General features: G+C 54.3%; 1 protein-coding gene across 2 annotated transcripts in view; it reads right to left on the bottom strand.

The window, feature by feature from the left end:
- LOC101544415 (transmembrane protein 98) overlaps positions 1-19,610 on the bottom strand; it is a 53,590-nt gene extending 33,980 nt beyond the window's left edge. The window contains exons 1-7 of one of the 2 annotated variants that reach the window (XM_055132542.1): positions 19,518-19,610; positions 16,693-16,996; positions 15,299-15,430; positions 14,206-14,239; positions 11,483-11,598; positions 7,901-7,960; positions 4,900-6,220 (exon numbers count right to left, since the gene is read on the bottom strand). In XM_055132542.1, coding sequence (XP_054988517.1) covers positions 6,013-6,220; positions 7,901-7,960; positions 11,483-11,598; positions 14,206-14,239; positions 15,299-15,430; positions 16,693-16,823 — 681 coding nt within the window. In that variant the 5' untranslated portion in view covers positions 16,824-16,996; positions 19,518-19,610 and the 3' untranslated portion in view covers positions 4,900-6,012. Of the gene's footprint in view, positions 1-4,899; positions 6,221-7,900; positions 7,961-11,482; positions 11,599-14,205; positions 14,240-15,298; positions 15,431-16,692; positions 16,997-19,517 lie in introns of those variants that run through there. The other variant, XM_055132541.1, reaches the window with a different exon arrangement.
- Between the last annotated feature and the right edge of the window lie 2,485 nt (positions 19,611-22,095).

Raw genomic sequence — 22,095 nt, 5'->3', positions numbered from 1 at the left:
ACCCACACCTGCCCCAGGCTCCACCTCCCACCTAGCAAGGTGGTGGTCATTCCCCCAGCTCAGTCTGGAAGGCCCTGCTGTGCTGGCTGCCCTCCTCCACCTCCGCCTTCGACATGTCCCATCTCCCTTCTGGTTCCCCCTGCTCTGTGGCAATACCACTGAGCTATCCCCTCACTTTGGCAAACTCCTGTGAGCTGGATTAGCTGCCCCTGCTCTGTGCATATTCCGTAACTTGGCACTTGTCACATCGTTGAAAGCAACACTTTCTGGTTTCTTATCTGAGAAGATCAAGTGCTGAGCTTACCCAGGTGGTTTGGCGAAGACCCTGTGAAAGGTCCCAAATTTACACATAGGTAAAACTGTTATAGATTGGGGGCATCTTCAATCAAACTCTTCTGAGAAGGACTAGAATTAACTTGGCACAAAGTGCCCCCTTCAATTAGCTGACAGTGGCACCTTCCACCCCAAGAACAGGCTACCAACTTAAACCCAATTTCTCACATGAGATCCAAGGCATAGGTTCCGTAGTAAGTGGTTACCGGCAAAACCCCAAACACATGTCATTCTGAAAAGACTTATAAAGAGTAACAGAACCTCCTAAGTTTCTATTTGGTTCTGGACATGCTAAAAGTTTGTGTTTCTATCTAATGTCACATCTGGACAGGGAACATATTGTTTGAAAAGTCAGGGATTGAGAGGTTCATTAGCTTAGTTATATGCACCAGAGAGGCATTATATATCTATTCATTCATCTGTCCCAGGACTCGGTCCCATACAGATATTCAACAGGTCACTTGAACTAAGACATGTGATGAATTAATTATTTCATTTTGCACCACAAATTTTCACTATTCTGGTAAATGCAGGTTTCACTTACAGTGCATAAAATTAAGTCATTTTGGAGGGAGAGAAAAATCCTCCCTCACGCCCTGTCCAGGCCCTCATTTTAGGCCCTCATTTTAGGATCCATGTTTTGCCAGCCTGTGGATTGTAACTCATTACTGGGCCACGAAGTTAATTTATGGGTCAGAGCCACCACTTACTTTCAGTGGAACTTATCAGGACTATAAGGAGATGAAATGGTCCTTGTATGTGTTGTTTCCTTCCCATGACAGGTTGCCCACCCAGCAACCCCAAGTTGCCAGGAGTGGCGGCTGAGAACAGGAGAAGTGCCCGCCTTGGTTCTGGTGAAGGCCTGAAAGAGACCCCTCACTCTAGGTTTATGGGTGAAATGAGAAGAAGAAACAAGATAAAGACCCAGATCCACTTCAAATGTTCAAACTACTGCTCATCAGCTGTTTGGAACAGACATTCTGAACATGCTGAAGACCTCCTGAAGCCGACCCAGAAAACCAGAACCCCAGGCTCACCCCTACATTTCCTAGCCCCATGCCCAGACCCACTCATCTGCCTTTTTGATTAGCTTCCAATTCTGTTTTCCAAACTCTGGAGGAGTGAGCTGGAAGGCTTGGGGAGAGAGGGGTAACATGGCCAGTGGCATCCAGCACGAAGGCCTGAAGCCTCCATAACACATGGTATGAAGCAAACAACTCCCTTTTTTCAGGGGAAAGGGGTGGGTCTCCGGGTGCCATTTAACAGCCATGATCCAGAGACTCACAAATGAATCTTGGAATTGAGCAGCAACAAGCAAAGATGTCTCCAGACCTTGTGCCAGGTCAATTTCACCGGGTTGCCTCAAAAGGAAGCAGGCGTCGTCCCTTCACCTGCCCCCTGTGAATCCTGGCAGCCACAAACCTCCAGAACCCAATGAAAAACCCAGGTATGCAAAACCAGTGGCTGCAAACTCCAGGCCTCAGGGGATCGGGGATAGGCCTCTCCTTCCCATCTCCCCACTGCTACGGGGTCCTGGCTGTCATGCCCACAAACTGCCTCTGGGGCATTAAAGGTCATGATCCAGAGACTCACACACACACACACACACACACACAAAAGAAAGTAGAGGAGAGGAAGGGTCAGGTGTCAGGTTGGGCCACACCTGGCATTGCTCAGGACTTACTCCTGTCTCTCTACTCAGGGATCACTCCTAGCAATGCTCAGGAGACCCTGTGGGATGCCAGGGATCAAACCTGGGTCAGCCACGTGCAAGGCAAATGCCCTACCAGCTGTACAAGCACTCCAGCCTACAAACTCTGAGTAGCAACACCCTACTCCCCAAGACTTTGTATGCCTCCATTATGTCGAAGACAAAGCTGCAGGTCCCTGGCATTACTGAACAGATCTGGGTGCCCTGCCAACACACCCACTCCCTCCCTGCCCCCCGACTCAGCCCTCCCCATCATCTGTATACCTCGGACAAGCCAGGCTCTCCGGGTTCGGCCCCTTCCTTCCCTTGCTCTCGGACCTCTGACCTCCTTTGTTAAGTCCTAGAGGTTGGGTCCCCCCCAGGTTTCTTCCAGAACTGTCTTGCCCCTCTGCCTGCATTGTGCCTCCTCTGTGCCCCTCCTAGGCTCCACCCCCCTCCCCCACCCCATTGCCTCCCTGGCCACAGCTGTGGGCTAAACAGCCGCTCATTTGTCTCTTGCTTCCTAGACAGGACTTGTGCCTTGTGGTCCATATCCCAGACACTTAGCAAAACACACACACACACACACACACACACACACACACACATACACACACACACACACACAGTATGTTTGTAAGAGGGAAAGAGGACTCGGTGGGCGAGAATTGAGATAGGAGAGAGAGGGGGGCAGAGGGAGAGAGGAGGGCAGAGAGAGCCATTCTTCATTTGGCACCGTCCCCCAAATGTCTCAGCCTCACAGCCTCTGGGGGCTTTAAACCGCGATATCATTATCTAAAGTTCAGGCTCCTGGGGGCGCCCACGCAGGTCTCCGGGGAGCAGGAACTTCTGGAATGCGGCGGGTCAGGGTCAAGGCTGCAGATGCCAGCACCGTCTGTTCTGTCTGGGTGATTTCACAAGCTGGAGCAGCGTCCCCGGACGAAGAATGGGAGCTTGAGCAATTCACCCCGATGCGCTGATAAGGGGGTGCCAAGAGCTTTGGCACCACGTAGTGCACACACTGGGGTGTAGCAGCGGCGAGGCTGGGCCGTTCTCCGCTGCAGAGGGTCCCGACTGGGGGCTGCTTGGCCAGGAGCCCCTGCTGGGCCCCCGCCACAGTAATGAGAGTGACACCATCGGAGTCAGCCGCCCCAGCACACGCTACCCAGAGAGAGGAGGAAGACTGTTGACACCAGAACTACTCAGCACCAGACACACACCACACGCAGGTCACACGCCGGCTTGCCTGATGAGCGTCTCTGCCAGCCCAGTGAGGAGGCAGCTTTGATGGCCCGAATGAGGGCCAGGGACCAGAGGCCAGGGACCATTGTCACTGACCCTTCAATGACAATGACTGAGCCCAGAACTTGAACCCAGATCTGACTTTTTCTCACACTCATTTTCTCTCCCTGAGGGGCTCCTGGGGACCGAGGCTGATGTATGGTTTGACTATAGGATGAAGGAAAATCCTGGGAGAACAAGCTTGCTCTACGTGGACAAACAGACACCAGGGAACTCGGGGCTGGGGGCAGATCCCCCCTCCAGCTGGACGCTCCCCTAACCCTCTCCCAACCAGTGCTTCTGAGGGAGGCGGCTAACTCCAGCGGACTCGTCGGGGACCTAGGGCACTGGGGCTGCACTGCCACGACAGTACCCACCTCACCCAGAGACCCAGAGACACAGATCCCAACTGGTCTCAGCAACCGGGGAACACCAGGCTGAAAAATCACAAGTCTCTTGCATGTCTTTTGTGTGTGGCCACCCGCCCCTGCCGTGGCTGAAAGGTGACATTTCAGGGTTTCAGGAAGTCACCGGGCAGGGACCCAACAGGCCCTGCTGAAGGAAAGCCACTGGGGGCATCGCTGCAGGGTGCTGGACACGACCCTCCTCCAGCCCCAGCTTCAGTGGATGGGAGGAAAGGATGCTGTCCTTTGCCTTGATCTCTGGTCCAGGTGACAAGGTGGGTGTGTGTACAGCATGGCAGGCCTGGGTGGTGTCCCGTCACTCGGGAAAGGAGGCTTGTCGAAGGACCGACACAGGAGCACTGTGAACATCCTGTGGGGGAGGTCGCAAGTGAAACCAAAGTGACTTTTGTGGACAATTCAAAGCTTGCCAGAGAGACAAGAAAATATTGCCAAGACCGGACTCAAGCTAACACAAAATAGACACGGCAGCGAGGGGTCTCCTGTGATGGTGGATCTGTCCCTCGGTCCACAGGCGCTGAGCCCCGGTGGTCCTGTCCTCCCACCACTCACCAGTTCTCTGAGAGCATGACACAAACCCAGTGACCTGTTTCCATGCCACACAGGGCGCCGATCCTGAGGCTGAGGTCTGGGTTCCTGGGTCTCGACAATCAGGCCACGGGGTGCACAAGCGAGGGAGAGCGGAGAAGGTAAGTGAGGAACAGAGACGGGGTTCCCTCTGTGCTCCTCGGCACAGGCCATGAACCCCAACCTTCCAGGGCCCTCGCCCACAGAGGGAGGTTAGCCCCGAGGCCCTGGGAGGCAGCAGTCTCCAGGCTTTGCAACCAACCGGATGCGGGTCTGGATGACGTGACTGTGAACGGGGTCTCACAAAGGTCTCAGGTCCTAAGAACCAGCTCGTGCTTCAACAGCGGCCAAGAGAATAACGCAGAGCCATCGAAGGGGACATCTCCCTTCCAGGACGCAAGCTGACGTGGACGGGAGCATCACCCTCCACACCGCTGCCTGAACCCCAGGGGAGTTTGGGAACGTTTTGCCTTGAGTCATCCACTCAAGGAGGCCTACTCGGGACCCTCAGTCTCTCTCCCGCCTTATGGCTTCTCAGACAACGTCCCCCCCAAGACCGCCGAAGTGAATGAGACTCCACTGCACACGAGGGAAAGGGAGGGATGTTTACTATCCTCCTAGTGGCAGCAAGGTGAAATTGCAGGCAAATAACAAGGGAACAATCAACTGCAACCAGCTCACCTTCACCCCCACCTGTGACAGGGAGGCCGACTGCAGATGCGTCAGGGACCAGGGAACAGGTATTACCAGGTAGGTGCCACAAATGAACAGGACGGTTGAGGTGAGGGAAGTCAGATCTTGGCTAAACAGAAAAGCCCTAGCCCCAGGTGACAGTCTCCTTTTAGAAATGCGTTATCCGGGGACTGGAGCCATAGCACAGTGGGTAGGGCGTTTGCCTTGCACACGCCGACCTGGGTTCGATTCCCAGCAGCCCATATGGTCTTCTGAGCACCGCTAGGGGTGATTCCTGAGTGCAGAGCCAGGAGTAACCCCTGTCCATTGCCAGATGTGACCCCAAAAAGCAAAAAAAAAAAAAAAAAAGGCAGCGTTACTCGAATTGCCATAAGAAAACATAAGTTCTATGGGGATGGAGCGATAGCACAGTGGGGAGGGTGTTTGCCTTGCACGCGGCTGACCCAGAATCAATTCCCAGCATCCCACATGGTCGCCTGAGCACTGCCAGGAGTAATTCCTGAGTGCAGAGCCAGGAGTAACCCCTGAGCATCACTGGGTGTGACACAAAAAGCAAAAAAAAGAAAAAAAGAAACCAGAAGTTCTGATTTGGGGGCCCAAGAGGCAGTCCAGAGGTGAAGTCACTTGCCTTGTACTCGGCTGACCCCAGTTCAAATCTGCACCGTCTCCAGTTCCCCTGAGCAGCCTCAGAGGTCACTCCTGGGCACAGAGCCAGGAAGATCCCCTGAGTGCGGTATGGTCTGGCCCAATGCCGCCCCCTCCCCATAAATTTTTTTTAAATGAAAGAAATTCTGCTATTAGGGTGAAACTGGCTCCTAGAGGGGCACTGCCCCAGGCGTGCCACCGGTTCCCAAACTGTGCAGTGTCAGCCCCCCTAACTGTGGTGTTAGGTCGCCCTCAGTGGCCACCATTCGCAACTGCAACTGAGAGGTCCCGCAGCAGCCCCTCCAGCCGCTGCTCACTGGCCGTGGGACTCACTAGCCAGGGGGAAGGATGGAGTTTAGGGGCGCTGTGGGCAGCCGAGCCCTAAATGGCCGACTGCTCCTGCAGGAAGCCTTCAGGGCCCAGGAGGCCTTTCTCTGGCTCCGAGGCCAGGGCCGCCTCCCGCAGGACTTGCAAGTGCTCCTCGGCTGCAGACAGGGACTGGTCTATCCAATCCAGGCCCCCCGTCAGGTGGCAGGCATTCCGGGTCACCAGCACCAAGTGACTCACAGACAGCAGCAGGGCCGTGGTCCTGGGAGAGGCAAGGACAAAGTTGTGAATATGCCCCTGAGAGGGGGCTCCAGGCCCCGCGCTGCTTCAAAGGGCACCTGCGGGAGCCCGGGGGGCCACCCCCCTGTACCGTAGGAGACCCGAGCTGGTGGGCCCTGAGCATCACTGAGGGTGGCCCAGTAAACCCTCCCTAAAAAGGTTCTGCACTCAAAAGTGCTCGTAGCCGGGTTAAGCAAGGCGCACTGAAGTATTTCTCGGGGCCTGAGTTGTGCATGATACACAGCATATCCGCTGTCTCAGGAATGTAGTTAAGCCAGTGGGGACCCGAGTCCAGTAGTCTATCTCTTAATCTCTCCCCCAAAGACAGAGCAACCCTCATTGATTCTGAATCAACATGACCCCAGGCTGGTTTAGTCCCTACTCTTAATTTTTTTGATTGAAAACCAGAGGCAGAGGTTCTCTTTTTCAGTACTGAAAGCATCACTGCCTGACTCTCTGTGTGTGTGTGTGTGTGTGTGTGTGTGTGTGTGTCTGTGTGTTTGGAAATACACTCAATTTCCCCGAATTCAGCAGTCTATCTCTTAATCTCTCCCCCAAAGATAGATTGAGCATCCCTCATTGATTCTGAATCAACATAACCCCAGGCTGGTTTAATCCCTACTCTTAATTTTTTTAATTGAAAACCAGAGGCAGAGGATCCTTTTTCAGGATTGGGTTACTGCATCTCCCTCCCTCCCCCTCTCTCTCCCTCCCTCTCTCTCTCCCTCCCTCCCTCCCCCTCCCTTCCTCCATCCCTCCCACTCCCTCCGTCTCTCTCTTCTCTCTCTCTCTCTCTCTCTCTCTCTCTCTCTCTCTCTCTCTCTCTCTGGAAATACACTCAATTTCCAGCCCCAGAACAGCACTGGGCTGAAAGCAAGAAGTCACTGGCTGGGTGGTGAGCCTGTGACCTACTAGCAACTGTGCTTCTGTGAAACAGCCACATAAATGCAGAAGAATCTGGACTTTCACAAACAGGCTTGCATCTGGTGCAAGAACACACTTCAAAAGGCTCGATGTGGTCTGCGTGTCACGCAAAATCATGGTGGAGAGCTTTCTGGGGTTCCCGGGCAGGTGAGCCCAGCTGTAGCTGACTTGGTTATTTCTACTCTTTTCGCTCTGTCCACTACCACCCCCATCTGGGGGGACTGTGAAGACGTGTCAGCTTCTGGGGTGGAAAGGCAGAGAGAGTAACAGGAGAAAGAAAGGAAAGGGGAGGGGAGGGGAGATACAGGAAGGGGGGGGAGACAGAACTTACTAGGGCCAGATATGTAATTTTTAAGAAATGCCAAGTGGGGCTGGAGATAATACAGCAGTGGGTGAGGAGCTTGCTGTGCACACAGCCAACCCAGGCTCAATTCGCAGATAGGTCCCTGAGCCCCACCAGGAGTGATCCCTTAGTGCAGAGCCAGAAGTAAGTCCTGAGCACTGCCAGGTGTAGTCCAAATCAAATAAAATTTAAAGCCAAGATGACTTCTTTCTTTGCTCCAGTCTCAGGCTCCCTGGGGGACCGACAGTTCACATCAACTTCAATGGTTCCCAGGTTACTGCCTCAGGACCCCACAGCACAACACTTTTTCCCACAACCCGGACAGCCCACCTCCCAGAGTGCAGTGAAGAGAGAATCCCCTGCAGGTCCTGCGTGGAATCCCCATCTCCCACTCACCGTGCATCCAGGAGTTTGGGGTCCAGCGGCGGGTACATGGACTTGACCACATCATCCACTCTGAAGGGAGACAGAAGAGCTTCAGTAGATGGCTCTACACACACACACGCACACACACACACACATGCACGTGCACGCGCACACACGTGTACACACACACACACGCATGCACACACATGCATAGCACACACGCATAGCACACACACACACATACCGCCTCCTCCCTCCCTTCCCCTCATGCTACATTCCAGTCCACCAGTGATTTAAGATCCAGCCTCAAGGCCAGAAGACTCTGGAGTGGAGAACATTTTGTCTTCTGGTTTTGTTTTAGCTCAATGCCTTAGGAAGTGTAAGTTCACACCTGTGGAATGATGCTCAAGATATACCACTAAATTCCAAGGAGAAATGGCAGCCCGTGTGTGGACTCTGTTATCATTCACAAGAAAAAAAAGAGCAGCTATGAAAGGCAGAGGGCAGAGTGGAATAAAACTCACCAGTCAAGGGGCTGGAGCGATAGCACAGCGGGTAGGGTGTTTGCTTTGCATGCGGCCGACCCAGGTTCGATTCCCAGCACCCCATATGGTCCCCTGAGCGCCGCCAGGAGTAATTCCTGAGTGCATGAGCCAGGAGTAACCCCTGTGCATTGCCAGGTGTGACCCAAAAAGCGCAAAAAAAAAAAAAAAACCTCACCAGTCAATAGCATCCATCACCAGGAACTCAGATGGATAGAACAGAGAGGAATTTTATTTTCCATTCAATCTAATTTTGCAAACTTTTTTTAGCTTTTATTAGTGTTTATTCATTATGTTTTAAAAGAAATTTTTAAAAAGCCATGGTTAAGGAGGGGAAGTGTACATGTTTGAGTTCAAATTGCTACTTTGATTTAACATGTGGTACAGTTCGAGGTTAATTGTTGATTGACTAATTTGGGAGCCACACCAAGCTGTACTTAGTGCTTCCTCCGTGCTCTACCCTCGGGGATCACTCCTGGCTGCTTGGGGGACCATCTGGAGAGCCAGGGACCAAACCCAGGTAGGCTGCATGCAAGGCAAGCACCTTACCAGCTCTACTATCCTTCTTTATTTCTTTTTTTTTTAAACAAAGCTATTACTTTATGGAGACATTACTGGTGCCCGCTCGAGCAAATCGATGAACAACAGGATGACAGTGCTATAGTGCTACAGTTTATTTTATTTATTTATTTTTGGCATTTTTTGGGGGGGTCACATCCGGCAATGCCCAGGATTACTCCTGGTTCTGCACACTCAGGAATTACTCCTGGCGGTGTTCAGGGGACCATATGGGATGCTGGGAATTGAACCCGGGTCAGCCGCGTGTAAGACAAACGCCCTACCCACTGTGCTATCGCTCTAGCCCCAATTTATTTTATTTTAATGTAGGAGTACTGCTATTTATTCAGCCACTGATTAGGTGGACTAAAGCAGGCACAAATTCTACATTACTTATCTTTAAAATTTTTTAATTTTATGTTCATAAACTTGTTCACAATAATGTTTATATTCAACATTTCAACACCAATCCCACCACCATTACACCTTCCCACCACCATTACGGCCCCCTCAAGGTTAATTTCTTTTAATCAAGTTAAGAAAGAAACTACGGTTCCTTCTGATTGGAATGATGTAAATTCTGGTTTCAAATTCTTGCTCTTATACCACTTAAGAGGAAGGAAGAAAAACTGATGTTTGTGTTTCTGTGCGGGTATGCTTTCAGATTTCTAAGTGCACAAGAAAACAGATGTCCTTAAACATTCTTGTCCAGGGCTGAGAGGCCACGGGCAAAGGCAGAGGTAAGTGGTTCTCAGGGTCTGTCTCAGCCAGCCCTTTCTCTGGAGTGCCCTGGAGCAGAAGCCACTCTCCTTGGAACTAATGTGCCATTACCATACAATGCGGAATAAATGGAGCAAGAAAACAACGGGGCAGGAGAAAAAAATAGCCAGACTAGACGGGGAGAATGAAATGTGAATGCAAAGAAGATGCCCAAGTGAATTTAGATAGAGAACGATGTTCGGCAGGGCTTCTAAGATGCACCCTAGGCTGTCCATGCCCTTCCCTCCTCACTCCTGCCCTCAGCATGGCAACACCCCTACTAGCCCTAACGTCCCAGGCCTTCATCATCCTCAAGGATCTCGGCTTCCTCCCTGCCCTGGCCCTTTCCCGGGCAACCAACCTCTCATGGATGGGCCTGGCAGCCCAGAAGTGCTAGGATGCGGGGCAGAGAGCAAGTACGGTGGGTGTTTGCCTTGCACACGGCTGGCGTGGGTTTGATCCCCGGCATACTAGGAGAAGCCTCTGGGCATCTCCTGGTGTGACCGAAAAGCAAAACAACAACAACAAAAAAACCCCACAAGTGCCAGAAAAAAACATGAAGGCACCTGGTGAACGGGAGCAAAGCACTTGCTACTAACAAGGGGATCCAACAGAAAGGCTGGCGGTGGCCTGGAGCAACAACACTCCCCCCCCACCCCCATCCCCCCAGGAGAGTACTGAACACCCCAGACTATTCCAGCAGGAACCGCCCTGATTCTCCCCCTCCCACTTTCTCAACTGGCTGAGTATTCAAGGCCATCAACTCGGTCCTCCCTCCTCAGAAGGCTGGCTCCTCATGATGCGCAACAAAGAGGGTGGGGGTTCTGGGAAAGTCAGGACGTCACCGCTCCCCCAGCCCCAGGAATTGGAAGGGCGCCTGCAGGGGCGGCCCAGCCTGGCTGCTAATTAGGAAAACATCCTAGACGGAAGACAGCGCCCGCGCCGCCACATTCCAGCCACCAGGGGGCAGCCGGCCCAGTAGCGGGCGCCCAGCCCGGGCCTTTGGGGAAAAAAAGGCCTCGTTTCCCCGGCCGCCTCCCACATGCGACTTCTCAGGCAGCCTGGAATCTGGGAGATGTAGAGGAGGGGTGGCTTCACCTCCCACAGAGCCCTGGAGGTGATTGGTTGGACCAGGGACGGGGGCGGTGAGGGACACTTGGGGGCAAGAGAGGGTCCCAGAGTCTCTAATACAGATGCAGGCTGGGGACAGGGCATATGCAGCAGCAGGAGAGGTGCTTATGACGAGGGAATGGAGTGATAGCACAGCGGGGAGGGCGTTTGCCTTGCACGCGGCCAACCCGGGTTCGATCCCCAGCATCCCATATGGTCCCCTGAGCACCGCCAGGAGTAATTCCTGAGTGCTGAGCCAGGAGCAACTGAGCATCACCAGGTGTGACCCAACAAGCCAAAAAAAAAAAAAATGCTTATAAGGAGGAAGAGTGCAAAACGAGGCAGAGACCCAGAGGCAGAGAGGAAATTCACAGCTGGAATTCCCCACCCCATAAAGAAAGCCTGTAGGTGGAGGACAGCAGCTGGCTGTGAGGGAGGAGTGACCTGAGTCAGATTACCCCCACTAGAAAGACTTACACCCTCAGGACACTCTGTCCACAGTCACAAGCAGCTCACAGCGCCGGGCAGCCTCCTGGAAGAGCCCGGCCCTGCTGTCCCCTCAGCTGCCAACCAACCCTTCCTACCCCTCCCCAGGCATGAGGGCCCCCTGGGAGCCCCACCCCCCCACCCCATCCTCGCTCACCTCGGGCTGATCCTCTTGGCCACCACAATGATGTCACCCACGCTGGCGGATGTCTTCATCTTGGCCCCCGAGCCCATCGTCATGGCCACAAGTTTCTCCGTCAGCGTGTGACAGATCTAACATGGCCGGAAAGAGAGGGGTGGGGGGGTGAGGGGACGATCCAGCTCCCTCCAAGGACTTTGGCCACCCCCAGCAAGGCAAGAGTCTCTGCTTAAGGTCTCCCCCTCACTCCACGGACAGGTGGAAGGAAACAGTGGACAGAGAGGAGAGAAGATGGAAGGGGTGAGGGTGAAGGCGCCTGGAACGGAGAAAGCCGTGAGTCCCACGGATCTGCTGAGAAGCACAAAACAATCTGCTCAGAAAAATCATGTGCTCGGTTTAGTGGATTCCACCTCCTCTCTGTAGGGGAACAGCGACTTTTTCTGTATCTGGGGGGTGCGGGGTGCGCGGTGCCCTCATAAACATGGCCCTGGACAAAGGGTTTCCTGGAAACACAGTCTCCGCACAAAGTGGCAATTATCTCATCAACAGTCTCTCCTAGATTTGCAGATCTGATAAGATAGCAGGTGGAAGAGCAGGAAAGAGACCGCAAACCGCACCTGGTCTCCCAGGGTCCCACCCAGCAGAGTGAGCAGCTGCCCTTGCTCCGCTTCACCCTCTTCCAGGCTCCCCTAGGCCGGAACCCAGATGTTTGTCCAAACCTAGCAGAAAACCCCCATCTCTGCCTTGTGCATGGGGCTGGAAAGCAGAGAGCAGAAAGTAGCCCAAATTGCATTCCCCGCCCCCACCCTGGAGTACCTGATCCCCTCCACGGAGTCCCGGTCATGGGGGTAGAAGTGGGGAATTCCAGGACAGCAGGGCCCTGAAATCCCAAGGGGAAGGTCTAAAGTGATCCCGTTGATTTTTGGTTTGGGGGACCACATCTGGCAGAACTCAGGGATTATTTCCGGTTCTATGCTCAGGGGTGACTCCTGGCCAGTGCTCAGGGAAACATTGCAGTGCCTCTGCCATGCAAAGCATGTGCTCGAGCCTCTTGGTCCCCCTGGAACCAAATCCATCTCTCTTCCTCTCCCTCTCCCCACCACCCCTCTCTGTCTCTGTCTCTGTCTCTACCTCTGTGTCTTTCTCTGTCTCTCTCTGTCTCTGTCTCTACCTCTGTGTCTTTCTCTGTCTCTCTCTGTCTCTCTCACCCCTAAAGTGTCTCCTTTGATCTGAGATCCCCAAGATGAAGTGTAATCCCAGAAAAATCCTTCAGCTGAGTCACCCCTTATCTCCTGGGCCATTTATTTCCTGCTATAATGGACAGGGGCAAGGGACAAAGCCCATGCCAGGATCCATCCTGGCTGGCAGAAGGGAGAGCTAATACGGCATTATCGCTCTGTGCAATGCTTAGCTGTCTCTGTCTATAGCCTTTCCTACGCCCAAATAGCCTATTGCAACCACATAATCAGGCTGGACTCTCTGAGAGCAATTTCTTACTAGGCTTTTTTCTTTCTTTCTTTCTTCTTGTCCCTCAAGTAAGACAGCTAAAAAAGAGGTAGGATAAAAGACATTTCAATATCTTCTGGCAGATGATACTGAAGTAAAGAAAAGGCTGTCTCTTTCTTTTTCACCCCTTAATCTTGAATAATTAGTAGACAAAGAGATATATGTGTGGTTTCCCAGGTTACTGAACAGAAACTGACAGTATGTGCCAATGGCCAGATCTTTTTAAAATACTATTATTATTCTATTAGGAAGAATAGTACCAGGCAAAAATTGAAAACTATAAATATTACTTAAAACTATAAAAGTATCCCAAATCCAAACTGAATGCAATTCCCCAGCCAATCCTTGAGGCCTTTGGATTGCACATGCTGAGCACCTGCTCCACACACAGGCGTTTGGGTTCCATCCCCAACACTTGGTGGTCCCCTGAACACGGTTGAGAGTGACCCTGAACATGGCTGGAAGTGACCCAGAGAACGAAGTGGCTCCCACGCACTGCCAGATGTGGCCCAAAAGCAATTTTTAAATTTTGTTCAGGGGCCACATTCGGCAATGCTCAGGGGTCACTCCGGGGTCACTCCTGGCTCTGCACTCGGGAATTACACCCGGCTGCTCGTGGGGCCACATGGGAGGCCGGGATCCAACCCAGGTTGGCCACGTTCAAGGCAAACACCCTATTGCTGTACTATCGCTCTGGCCCTAAAAACAAAACAAAAAAAATTTTTTTTAATAAAAGAAAAGGCAACCTGCCTTCAATTTGAAGTCCTTGTTGTTTGTATATTTTAACGCTGGTGGTCCTGTTTGTTACAGCACAGAGGGTGGGTCAAGGCCTTTCTGGTGTGGGGGAAGACGTGTACCAAGGCTGAACTCTGCTCACAGAGGAACGTGCTCTGGGCCAAGCTGGGAAGCCCCATCTCCTGGTCACCAGCTCTACTGGGGGACACACGCCTTTGCCCCGGGAGGGTGATATGGCAGCTGTGACCTCCCATGCATCTTCTGCACAGGCCAGTGTCCTTTAAGGACCAGGTGAAGTGCAGCCCCTGGAAGGGGCTCGGGTCGGAGCACAGCAAGCGTCCCCGTGAGAGCCGCAGGCCAGAGCAGAAGCGCCCAGGTGCACATGTGCACAAAGGTGTGGGGCCCACAATGTGGGTCCCGCACCAGCGCCAACGCAGCACCAGCGCTAGACTTGCACCAGGGACCCTCTTCCGTCTCGAGGGGAAATCAAAGAGTATTACCTTCAAGATGGCAATGCAGTGGGACATGAGACCCCTGGGGAGACAAAAAAGGAACCGGTCAGCAATTCTCTGGAGAAGCCCACCTCCCTCCCTTGCTTCTCGGGGCAGGACATTGGGGCTTCATGCAGCACTGGACAAGTCCTCGGCCCAAGGAGCAAGTCCCTTCTGGTCCTTCCCCCACACCCAATCCACGCTTCCAGTCAACGCTGTCCCCGTGAAGAGAGCCATGGAGTTTTGTAGCTGAGCTTCTGACACTTCTCTCTGCCCAGGCAATCCTCACCCTGGACACTCTGCCTGGTGAACCCAAAATAAAGCCCCAAAATAAAATGTGCCAACTCTGTGCTCTCCTTCCTGAAGCCACTCTCCATCCCTGTTCCAGGTCACATGCAGACCGGCCTTGGCCCGCGGGTCCACAACTCTGGGCATGGAAGCCCCTCTTATAGCCGGCAGCATCCTGCCTCTCCCACCAGATCTCACCCCACAGGACTGGCCACGCACCCTGCACAGAGGCCTTATACAGCTGCCAAGGTGCTCTGGGGCATGGCCCAGCAGGCACGACCCAGCACCTTGGGAGGTAGGGCTCTCTAAGGGTCAGGAGCCTGGGTGTTAAGTTCATGGACCCCTCAGGGATAAAATAAGCACATCCGGGGGCTTTTTTTGGGGGGTCACACCCAGTGATGCACAGGGGTTACTCCTGGCTCATGCACTCAGGAATTCTGGTGGTGTTCAGGGGACCATATGGGGTGTTGGGAATTGAACCTGGGTTGGCCGTGTGCAAGGCAAACGCCCTGCCCGCTGTGCTATCACTCCAGCCCCCATCATCTGGTGGCTTAATAATAACTTTTCGCTCCACACCCACAGGTCCCAGTGCTCAGAGCCACAGAACGGGGATGCGTGGAGAAAGGACCAACCCTGTCTCTCCTGTTATATTCTGATTCCTCCCTCCCCACTGCCACCACCAAACCCGGAGGCCAAAGGAAATGACAGTAAGCAGCCCTTGGCTCCCAACGCCCAGGTAACAGCCCTGGCAAGGGAAGTCCAGCCCGCCAGCCCCTGGGCTGTGAGGAGAGCCCGCAGTCCCCGCAGGCCTTACGAAGCGTCTTCAATCCAATCCTCGTTCTCCAGAATGGCCTCGATGTGGGGGTTGGTGATGACCACATCGTCCAGTTCCAACTCCGAGGGCTCAGACTGGGTCTCCATGGCACCAATGAGGTCCACAATGGGCCTAGAAGCAAGAGCCCCAGTGAGTGGTTTCTTGCTGAGGGACCCCAGCTGGTCCTCTCCTCCTGGAGCCCCGCATCTCCCACATGCAAAGGAGCTGGTAAGTCAGAGCAAGGCCTCTTGTCCCAGAGCTGAGCTAAGCCTGGTGGGAATGAACGCAGCTGTGGGCAGGGCCCATGGCTGGTCTGGGGGACTAGGAGAGCAGTGAGGGCATAAAACCAGAGGAAAGGGGTGCAGAGCAAGGGAAGGAGCAGGACTCTCACTTTAGATACCACCACGAGTCATCAGGACAAAATAATATCCTTTCGTAACGTTTCTTCCCTTCAAGCCCACCTCGGTTATAGCAGGGAAGGCTTCTGATACCCAAATCTACCTGTCCCCCCCATTTTGTCTTCAGGGAGCACCTTGGTCCACTCCCTCCTATATCCTGGAGGGGTGGGAAAAGTGAAACACATCTACAATAGAAACCTTTTTTCCTTTCTTTCCTGCCTTCCTTCCTTTGTTCTTCCTTTCTTCCATCCTATTCTTTCTTCCCTTTCTTTCCTTCTTCCTTCCTCTTTCTTTCAGTTTTTGGGCCACACCTAGCAGGGCTCAGGGCTTACTTCTGGCTCTGTGCTCCGGATCTGGTGGTGCCCAGGATCAAACCCAGGATCGCATACATGCCAGGGAAGCGCCCTGCCACTGAGCTACATCTCCATACCCAGAGCAGTCCCTGAAATGGAGAGCTTGCCTCGATAAATAAACAGACATTTACTAATCATATGACAGAAGTGTGGCTAGGACTCAGGGTCTCACCTATGCACGGCAAGTGCGTGCTCCTCTTACCAACAAGCTATCTCCCCAGCCTCTTGAGAAACATTCTTTTTATGGAGAGTGGGGCGTGGGCCACACTGGGCAGAGCTCAGGGCTTACTCCCGCCTATGGAGAGCCAGGCTCAAACCAGGCATCTTAACCCCTAAACTATCTCTGGCCCAAGCAACATTCTTACACTCTGAGGTCTTTCTAGGGAAAGACAGCGCTCAGGAGCTTTTTGGTTTTAGTGGTGCCAGGGGTCAGCAACACAGTGCTAGTGCTCTACCGCTGGTGCTGTTTGTTTGGGAGCCACACCTGGTGCTGATCAGGAGTTACTCCCAGAGCATGGTTTGGGGGGTCATCACTCCCGGGAGTGCTCAAAGGACCACACTGTCTGCAGTCTTTCTGTCTTCTGCGGGAACCCCAAGGTGGAGCCCATGTCCCCCTCCCTGGGCACGCCCTGGGCACACTCACTTGGAATCATAGCGCTGTAGCAGGTCCCGAGGCCGGCAGTAGCGCTGTCGGCACACCACCACCAAGGCCGCGAAGGAGGCCAGAAAGATGGTGGCCAGCACCCCGATGGCCACAATCACCACGGTCTCCATGCTTCCGGGGACACGCTCAATCCCGGTCACATTCCCTGCACACGGTTAAAGCTTGGAAGCAAGCAGGGAAAGGCACAGCAGACAGCGGGGCTGCAGAGACTGAGCCTGATCCTGGGTCCCCCGCAGCGACCTGCAGACAGGGACAGATCAGCAGCTGGATCACCTGCAGCCACCTGCGGAGAGGGACAGATCAGCAGCTGGATTCCAGGTCCCCCCTTCCCCCCCCCCCCCCACCGCTGCGGACAAGGACAGGACTAGCTCCACCTTAGCTCCACTCCAGAGTTCCCTGTTCATTTATGCGCAACAACCAATGGGGTAGGTGCTAAGAAGCTCAACTCATTGCTCATTGCTTGATCCTGGGAAATCTTAACAGTGCTGTAAACTACATATGGTGCCCAAAATGAAAAACCGAGGAAAAAAGTGCCTGTCCTGGAGGCAGCCTGGAGGGTGGGAGGGAAACTGTGGGTACCAGCAAAAGGACTGATGCTGGCACAAAGACTGCCAGAAACCCAATCATGACAAGCTCTGATGTGCGGTGGCTAACTTTGAAATAAAAACAAATCAATGTGATTAGACACATCTGGAGGGCAAGCCTACTTGCAAAGGCTTCGTGGAACAGTTAAGAGACTGGACAAATTATGGGACTGGAAGAATTTTGCTTCCCAGGAAGCAGGGACAAGAAAGGTTTTTACATCCTGACTAGCAACAACAAATTGCTTTTTCATTGCCACTGTTATTTTCACAACCATATGAAAAGAATAAAGGTATTCCTACCTGTGAAGGCAAGATTCTACTGTCTGAGAGTCTGTGCTATGCGTTTTGTATGTGTTAACGCTTTTAACAACCCTAGGAGTTAGCCAGTTTTCCCATTTACAGTAGCAAAAACTAAAGTTCATGGAAGTTAAGTAATTTGTCCAAGTTTACGTAGCTAAGAAGAATATTTGCTTTCCTTTTCCTTTCTTTTTTTTTTATTGTTTTGTTTTTGGATTAGACCCAGTGATGTTTGGGGAATACTTCAAACTCCGTGCTCAGGGGTCCCTCCCTGGGGTTCCCAGAGGACCAGGTGGAGTTAGAGTGGGGTACTCAAGCATGCAAAGCCTGTGCTCAGCCTGGTGAATTCTCTCTCCAGTTCCTCCTTTCCCTTACCAAAAAGGAAACGATTATAAAAATTCAGGGTCAGGGCCAGAGAGATAATGCAGGGAGGGTAAGGTGCTTGACTTGCACGTGGCCAATTCCAGTTACATCCAGCACTCCATATGGTGCCTTGGTGATGACCAGGAGTGATCCCTGAGCAAAGAACCAGAAGTAAGCCCTGAGTATGACCCAAAAAAAATCCCTCAAAAAAAATCATTGATCATCTACTATATGTCAAGCAACATCATCTACTATATGTCAAGCAACGACTGTCTTTCAAAAACTAGAGAAATTACATGGACCTCCAACTTTGAGAGACTAGGGAAGAGGTCAACTGAATCACCACCCTCTTGCAATTCCAGCCGTAGGCAGAAGAAGGAAAAAGGAAGTGTTTGCAGGCGGCTGGCTCACTGGGGAGAGCCTCCTTCACAGGACACAGGGCAGCTTGAGGAGGGTTTGGAAGGATGAGCAGGGTGACGTAGGTGGGCAAGATGGACACCTGTTTGGCTTCAAGTGCCAAGGAGTTTGTTCTCAACTAGGGTCTCAAAGAGTTGAGAGAGAAAGAAGAAAAGTACTTGTCATAGGGGGAGTGGGACCGGGAGGGAAACGGGACACTGGTGGTGGGAAGCATACACTGGTGAAGGGACGGGTGTTGGAACATCGTATGACTGAAACGCAATCATAAACAACTTGGAAAACTGTGTATCTGTCATTCAATTAAAAAATAATTAATCAATGTTTTTAAGAGGTAGGTCTCGGAACTTTGCACCCCGTCGGAGCTCCACTTGCGCACCCCGTTGAGAAATCTGGAGTCCGTTTCACCTCTGCGCCGCTATTCGTGCTCCTCAAAGCCTCACTCTTCTGCCTTTTCTCCTCCCTCCCTGTCTCCATTTCCTCCCTCTGCTCCGTCGTCCCCCTTCCTCCTCTAACACCTCCCCACCCAGCCCGTGTCTCCCCTTCCCAGCATTTCCTTCCCCTCCCCCTGCCCCGGCCCCGGCCCCCCGCACCCCCCGGACCACCCGCTTTGTTTCCGCTCCTTCCCCTGCGCTAGGAGCCCGGCGCGCTCCGGCTTTCTCTGAGCCTTTGCTGCGTCTCTCCGCGGCGGGCGTGTCCGTCGGTGATTTTTCTCTTTCTTTGCAAGTTACCGGAGCTGGGGAGGGTTTTGCGTCTGGCTGGTCTCTGCAGACGCCCTTCTGGGTCTTTCCCCCTCCGGGCGACTTTTCCTCCAAGGGGGTTCCCAGCACTCGGAGAACAAACCAGACCAATACAACCCCCCACATTCCGCCCGGCTCTCCCGTCGCCTGCCTAGCGGGGGCCCCGCACCCCAACACCCGGCACGCAGGAAGGCCTCCCGGGCACCGCCGGGACGCAGCCCCCCCGCACCCCCCGACCTCCGGGAGCTGCTCCGGGGCGCGGGGAGGGGGGGGCGCGCCGCTTCAACTCGGTGCCACTTGTGGGTCGCCGCGGGCCGCACCCCTCCCTCCCGCGCGCCCCCCCGCCCCGTGCCCTCGCGCCCTGGCGCCGTCGGGAACCCCTCGCCCGCCGTCCCGGCGCACCCACCTCCGGCTGCGGCTCCAGCGCGCACCCCCGGCCCCCCGCCGAAGGCAAAGTCCGGGCGTCCGGGCGGCTCTGCGAGCGGGGCATGCCGGGAAGCGCCGGCCGCAGGAATCCAGATAAAGGCCCCCCGGCGGCCGGCCCAGCCCCCCGGGCCCGGGAGGGGGAGCCGCCTCCAGATCCCCCCGCTGCCAGGCGCCGCCGGCCGCGCCCGGCCCCGCGCCCGCCAGCCCGGGGCCCTGCCCCCACGACCCCCACCCGACGGGGCCGGCCGAGGGGCCTCGGGGGAACCCGGGGGCAGCAAGTTCCCGCCAGGCGAGTGGCCGGCTCCCCGCTGCGGCTCTGCGTCCTGGCCGGGCCACGCACTGGCCCTGAACGGTGCCCTTTTCTGTCCCGGCTCTGTACCAGCAGCAGCCCTCGGGGTTGGCAGAAGGGGGTCGTGGTCCGAGGTGTGCAGGCATTGCAGGGGCAAGCCTGCCAGGAGGGCAGCTCTGAGGATTAACGCTCCCACTGGACAGGCCGGTCCACGCTGACCATCGCCTTTCCAGAAGTCAAAGCGGATAGAGCCGGCTCTCTGCTCACACGCTGGCCTTTCCCGCGCGAAGGGGACTCCGTGCAGTCCGGAGGACACCCCGCCCCGTGCAATCACTTTCCCTCGGACCTCCCTCCGGGCTGGAGAGGCCCAGGCTCGGGAGGATGCTGCCGCCGCGCTCCTGGCACGGGGATCCCCGGGAATGCAGCCTGCAGGAGTTTGGTCCGTCTAGCGGGAGGCTTGGGCCCCCTGACGCCCCAGAGCTCCTCGGGAGCCCAGGGAAGAGAGGGCTGAGCAGGGCCTTCTAAAGTCTCACTAACTCGGTTCATCGGATGCAAGCCGGGTCTCCGCAGCTTAAAGCCTCATAGCCCTTGAGACCACATCCTGCCCACAGAGGGTTTTGTTTTCCTTCCTTTTTTTTTTTTTTAGCTTTTTGGGTCACACCCGGCGATGCACAGGGGTTACTCCTGGCTCTGCACTCAGGAATCATCCCTGGCGGTGTTCAGGGGACCATATGGGATGCTGGGAATCGAACCCAGGTTGGCCGCATGCAAGGTAAACACCCTACCCGCTGTGCTATCTCTCCAGCCCTGTTTTCCTTCTTGCTTGTTTTGTTGGGTTGACTTACAGTCTTTGATTTTTCTTTTTAAAGGGGGGTTGGAGAGATATTTCAACAGATAAGGTGCTTGCCTTGCCGGTGGCTGACCCAGCTCAATCCCCAGCACCCCATATGGTCCTCTGAGCACTGCCAGGCGTGATCCCTGAGTGCAGAGCCAGGATAAAGCTCCTGAGCGCCGCTGAGTGTGCCCCCCCAAAAAACTAAAAAAAGAAACAGTCACCTTAAGGGCAGGGAAGATGATTCAAAGAGCTGCGTACAGGAGCCCTGGGTTTGATTCTGGCCCCATATGGTACCCAGAGCAGTGCTGGGAGTGAGGGAGGCCACCTCTGTGCCAGGAGTGCAGGGGGGAGGGCAGTCGTTCTCCCCCACTCCCATTCCTGGCATGCTCAGTTCTGGGTTGCTGGCAGCCATGGGGAGGCAAAATGCAGGGGGCCGAGCCCTGGGGACACCAGCAGGTGAGTTGGCGTGAAGGGACATGGCTGAAATGCTGAGTCCTCACTTGTTTTCAATGGCCACGTCCACAACTTTGCAAGGAGAGTGAGACCTGCTGGGCAGGGCTTGTGTACACACTGGGCAGGCCCCTGAGCTCTGGGCGTGGACAGAGGCGAGGTGTGGCCAGTCCCCCTGGCCAGAGCAAAAGCCAGCAGAGAGGGAGCCGCCGGGACTGCTCCAGACTGGAACAGAACAGGAAGCTCCAAGCCAGCTGGAAGAGACTGGCAGGCCGCCGGTGGCACAAGGGCATTTCCTCTGAAACTTCCTCAGCGTCAAGACAACTGGCCCAGGGCTCACAGAGACCCAGCACAGAGATTTCCCCAGGGGACACTACGGCAGCACGTCTGGGCCATAAGGGGAGGGGTGCAAAGAAACACAGTGAAAGCAGCTTTCAAAAGGCTATTCTGAGGAGCCCGGGAGTTAGTACAGGGCTGAAGGTGTCTGCCTTGCTCTCAGCCAATCAAGGCTTGAGCCCTGGTGCCACATATGGTCCGTTGAGCATCTCCAGGAGTGATTCCTGAGTACAGAACGGTGTGGCCCCAAAACCAAAAGACTTTTTCTGGAAGAGCCCCTGAGACAGATGGCAGAGTTTTTTCCCTCTTGCCCATTCTACTCCTCTCTAGAGCCCATGAAACTCCACTGCGGAGGGAGGGCCAAGGAGTGTGTGGAGGGAAATGACATCCCACATGTTACTTCATCTAGACGAGGGGGGTCCAAGAATGAGTTGAATGCTGTCAATAAAGAAAATTTGTTGGCGTCTCCAGAGGTACGCGGTTCGGCAGATCGGATTAACCGTCAATCTACCGCTTGTGGAGTTTTGTGTGTGAAATACATTGGACAGTCTTCCTTCGTGTCTTACCCACCCGAGAAAGCATCTTCAGCACCACCCCCACCCCGCCATTCCAGGGTTCATGCTTCGGGGACACACTGACACCCTCATG

This window comes from Sorex araneus, chromosome 3 (assembly GCF_027595985.1).
Source record: "Sorex araneus isolate mSorAra2 chromosome 3, mSorAra2.pri, whole genome shotgun sequence".
Taxonomy (NCBI): Eukaryota; Metazoa; Chordata; class Mammalia; order Eulipotyphla; family Soricidae; genus Sorex; species Sorex araneus.
This window is presented reverse-complemented; position numbering and strand designations above follow the sequence as displayed.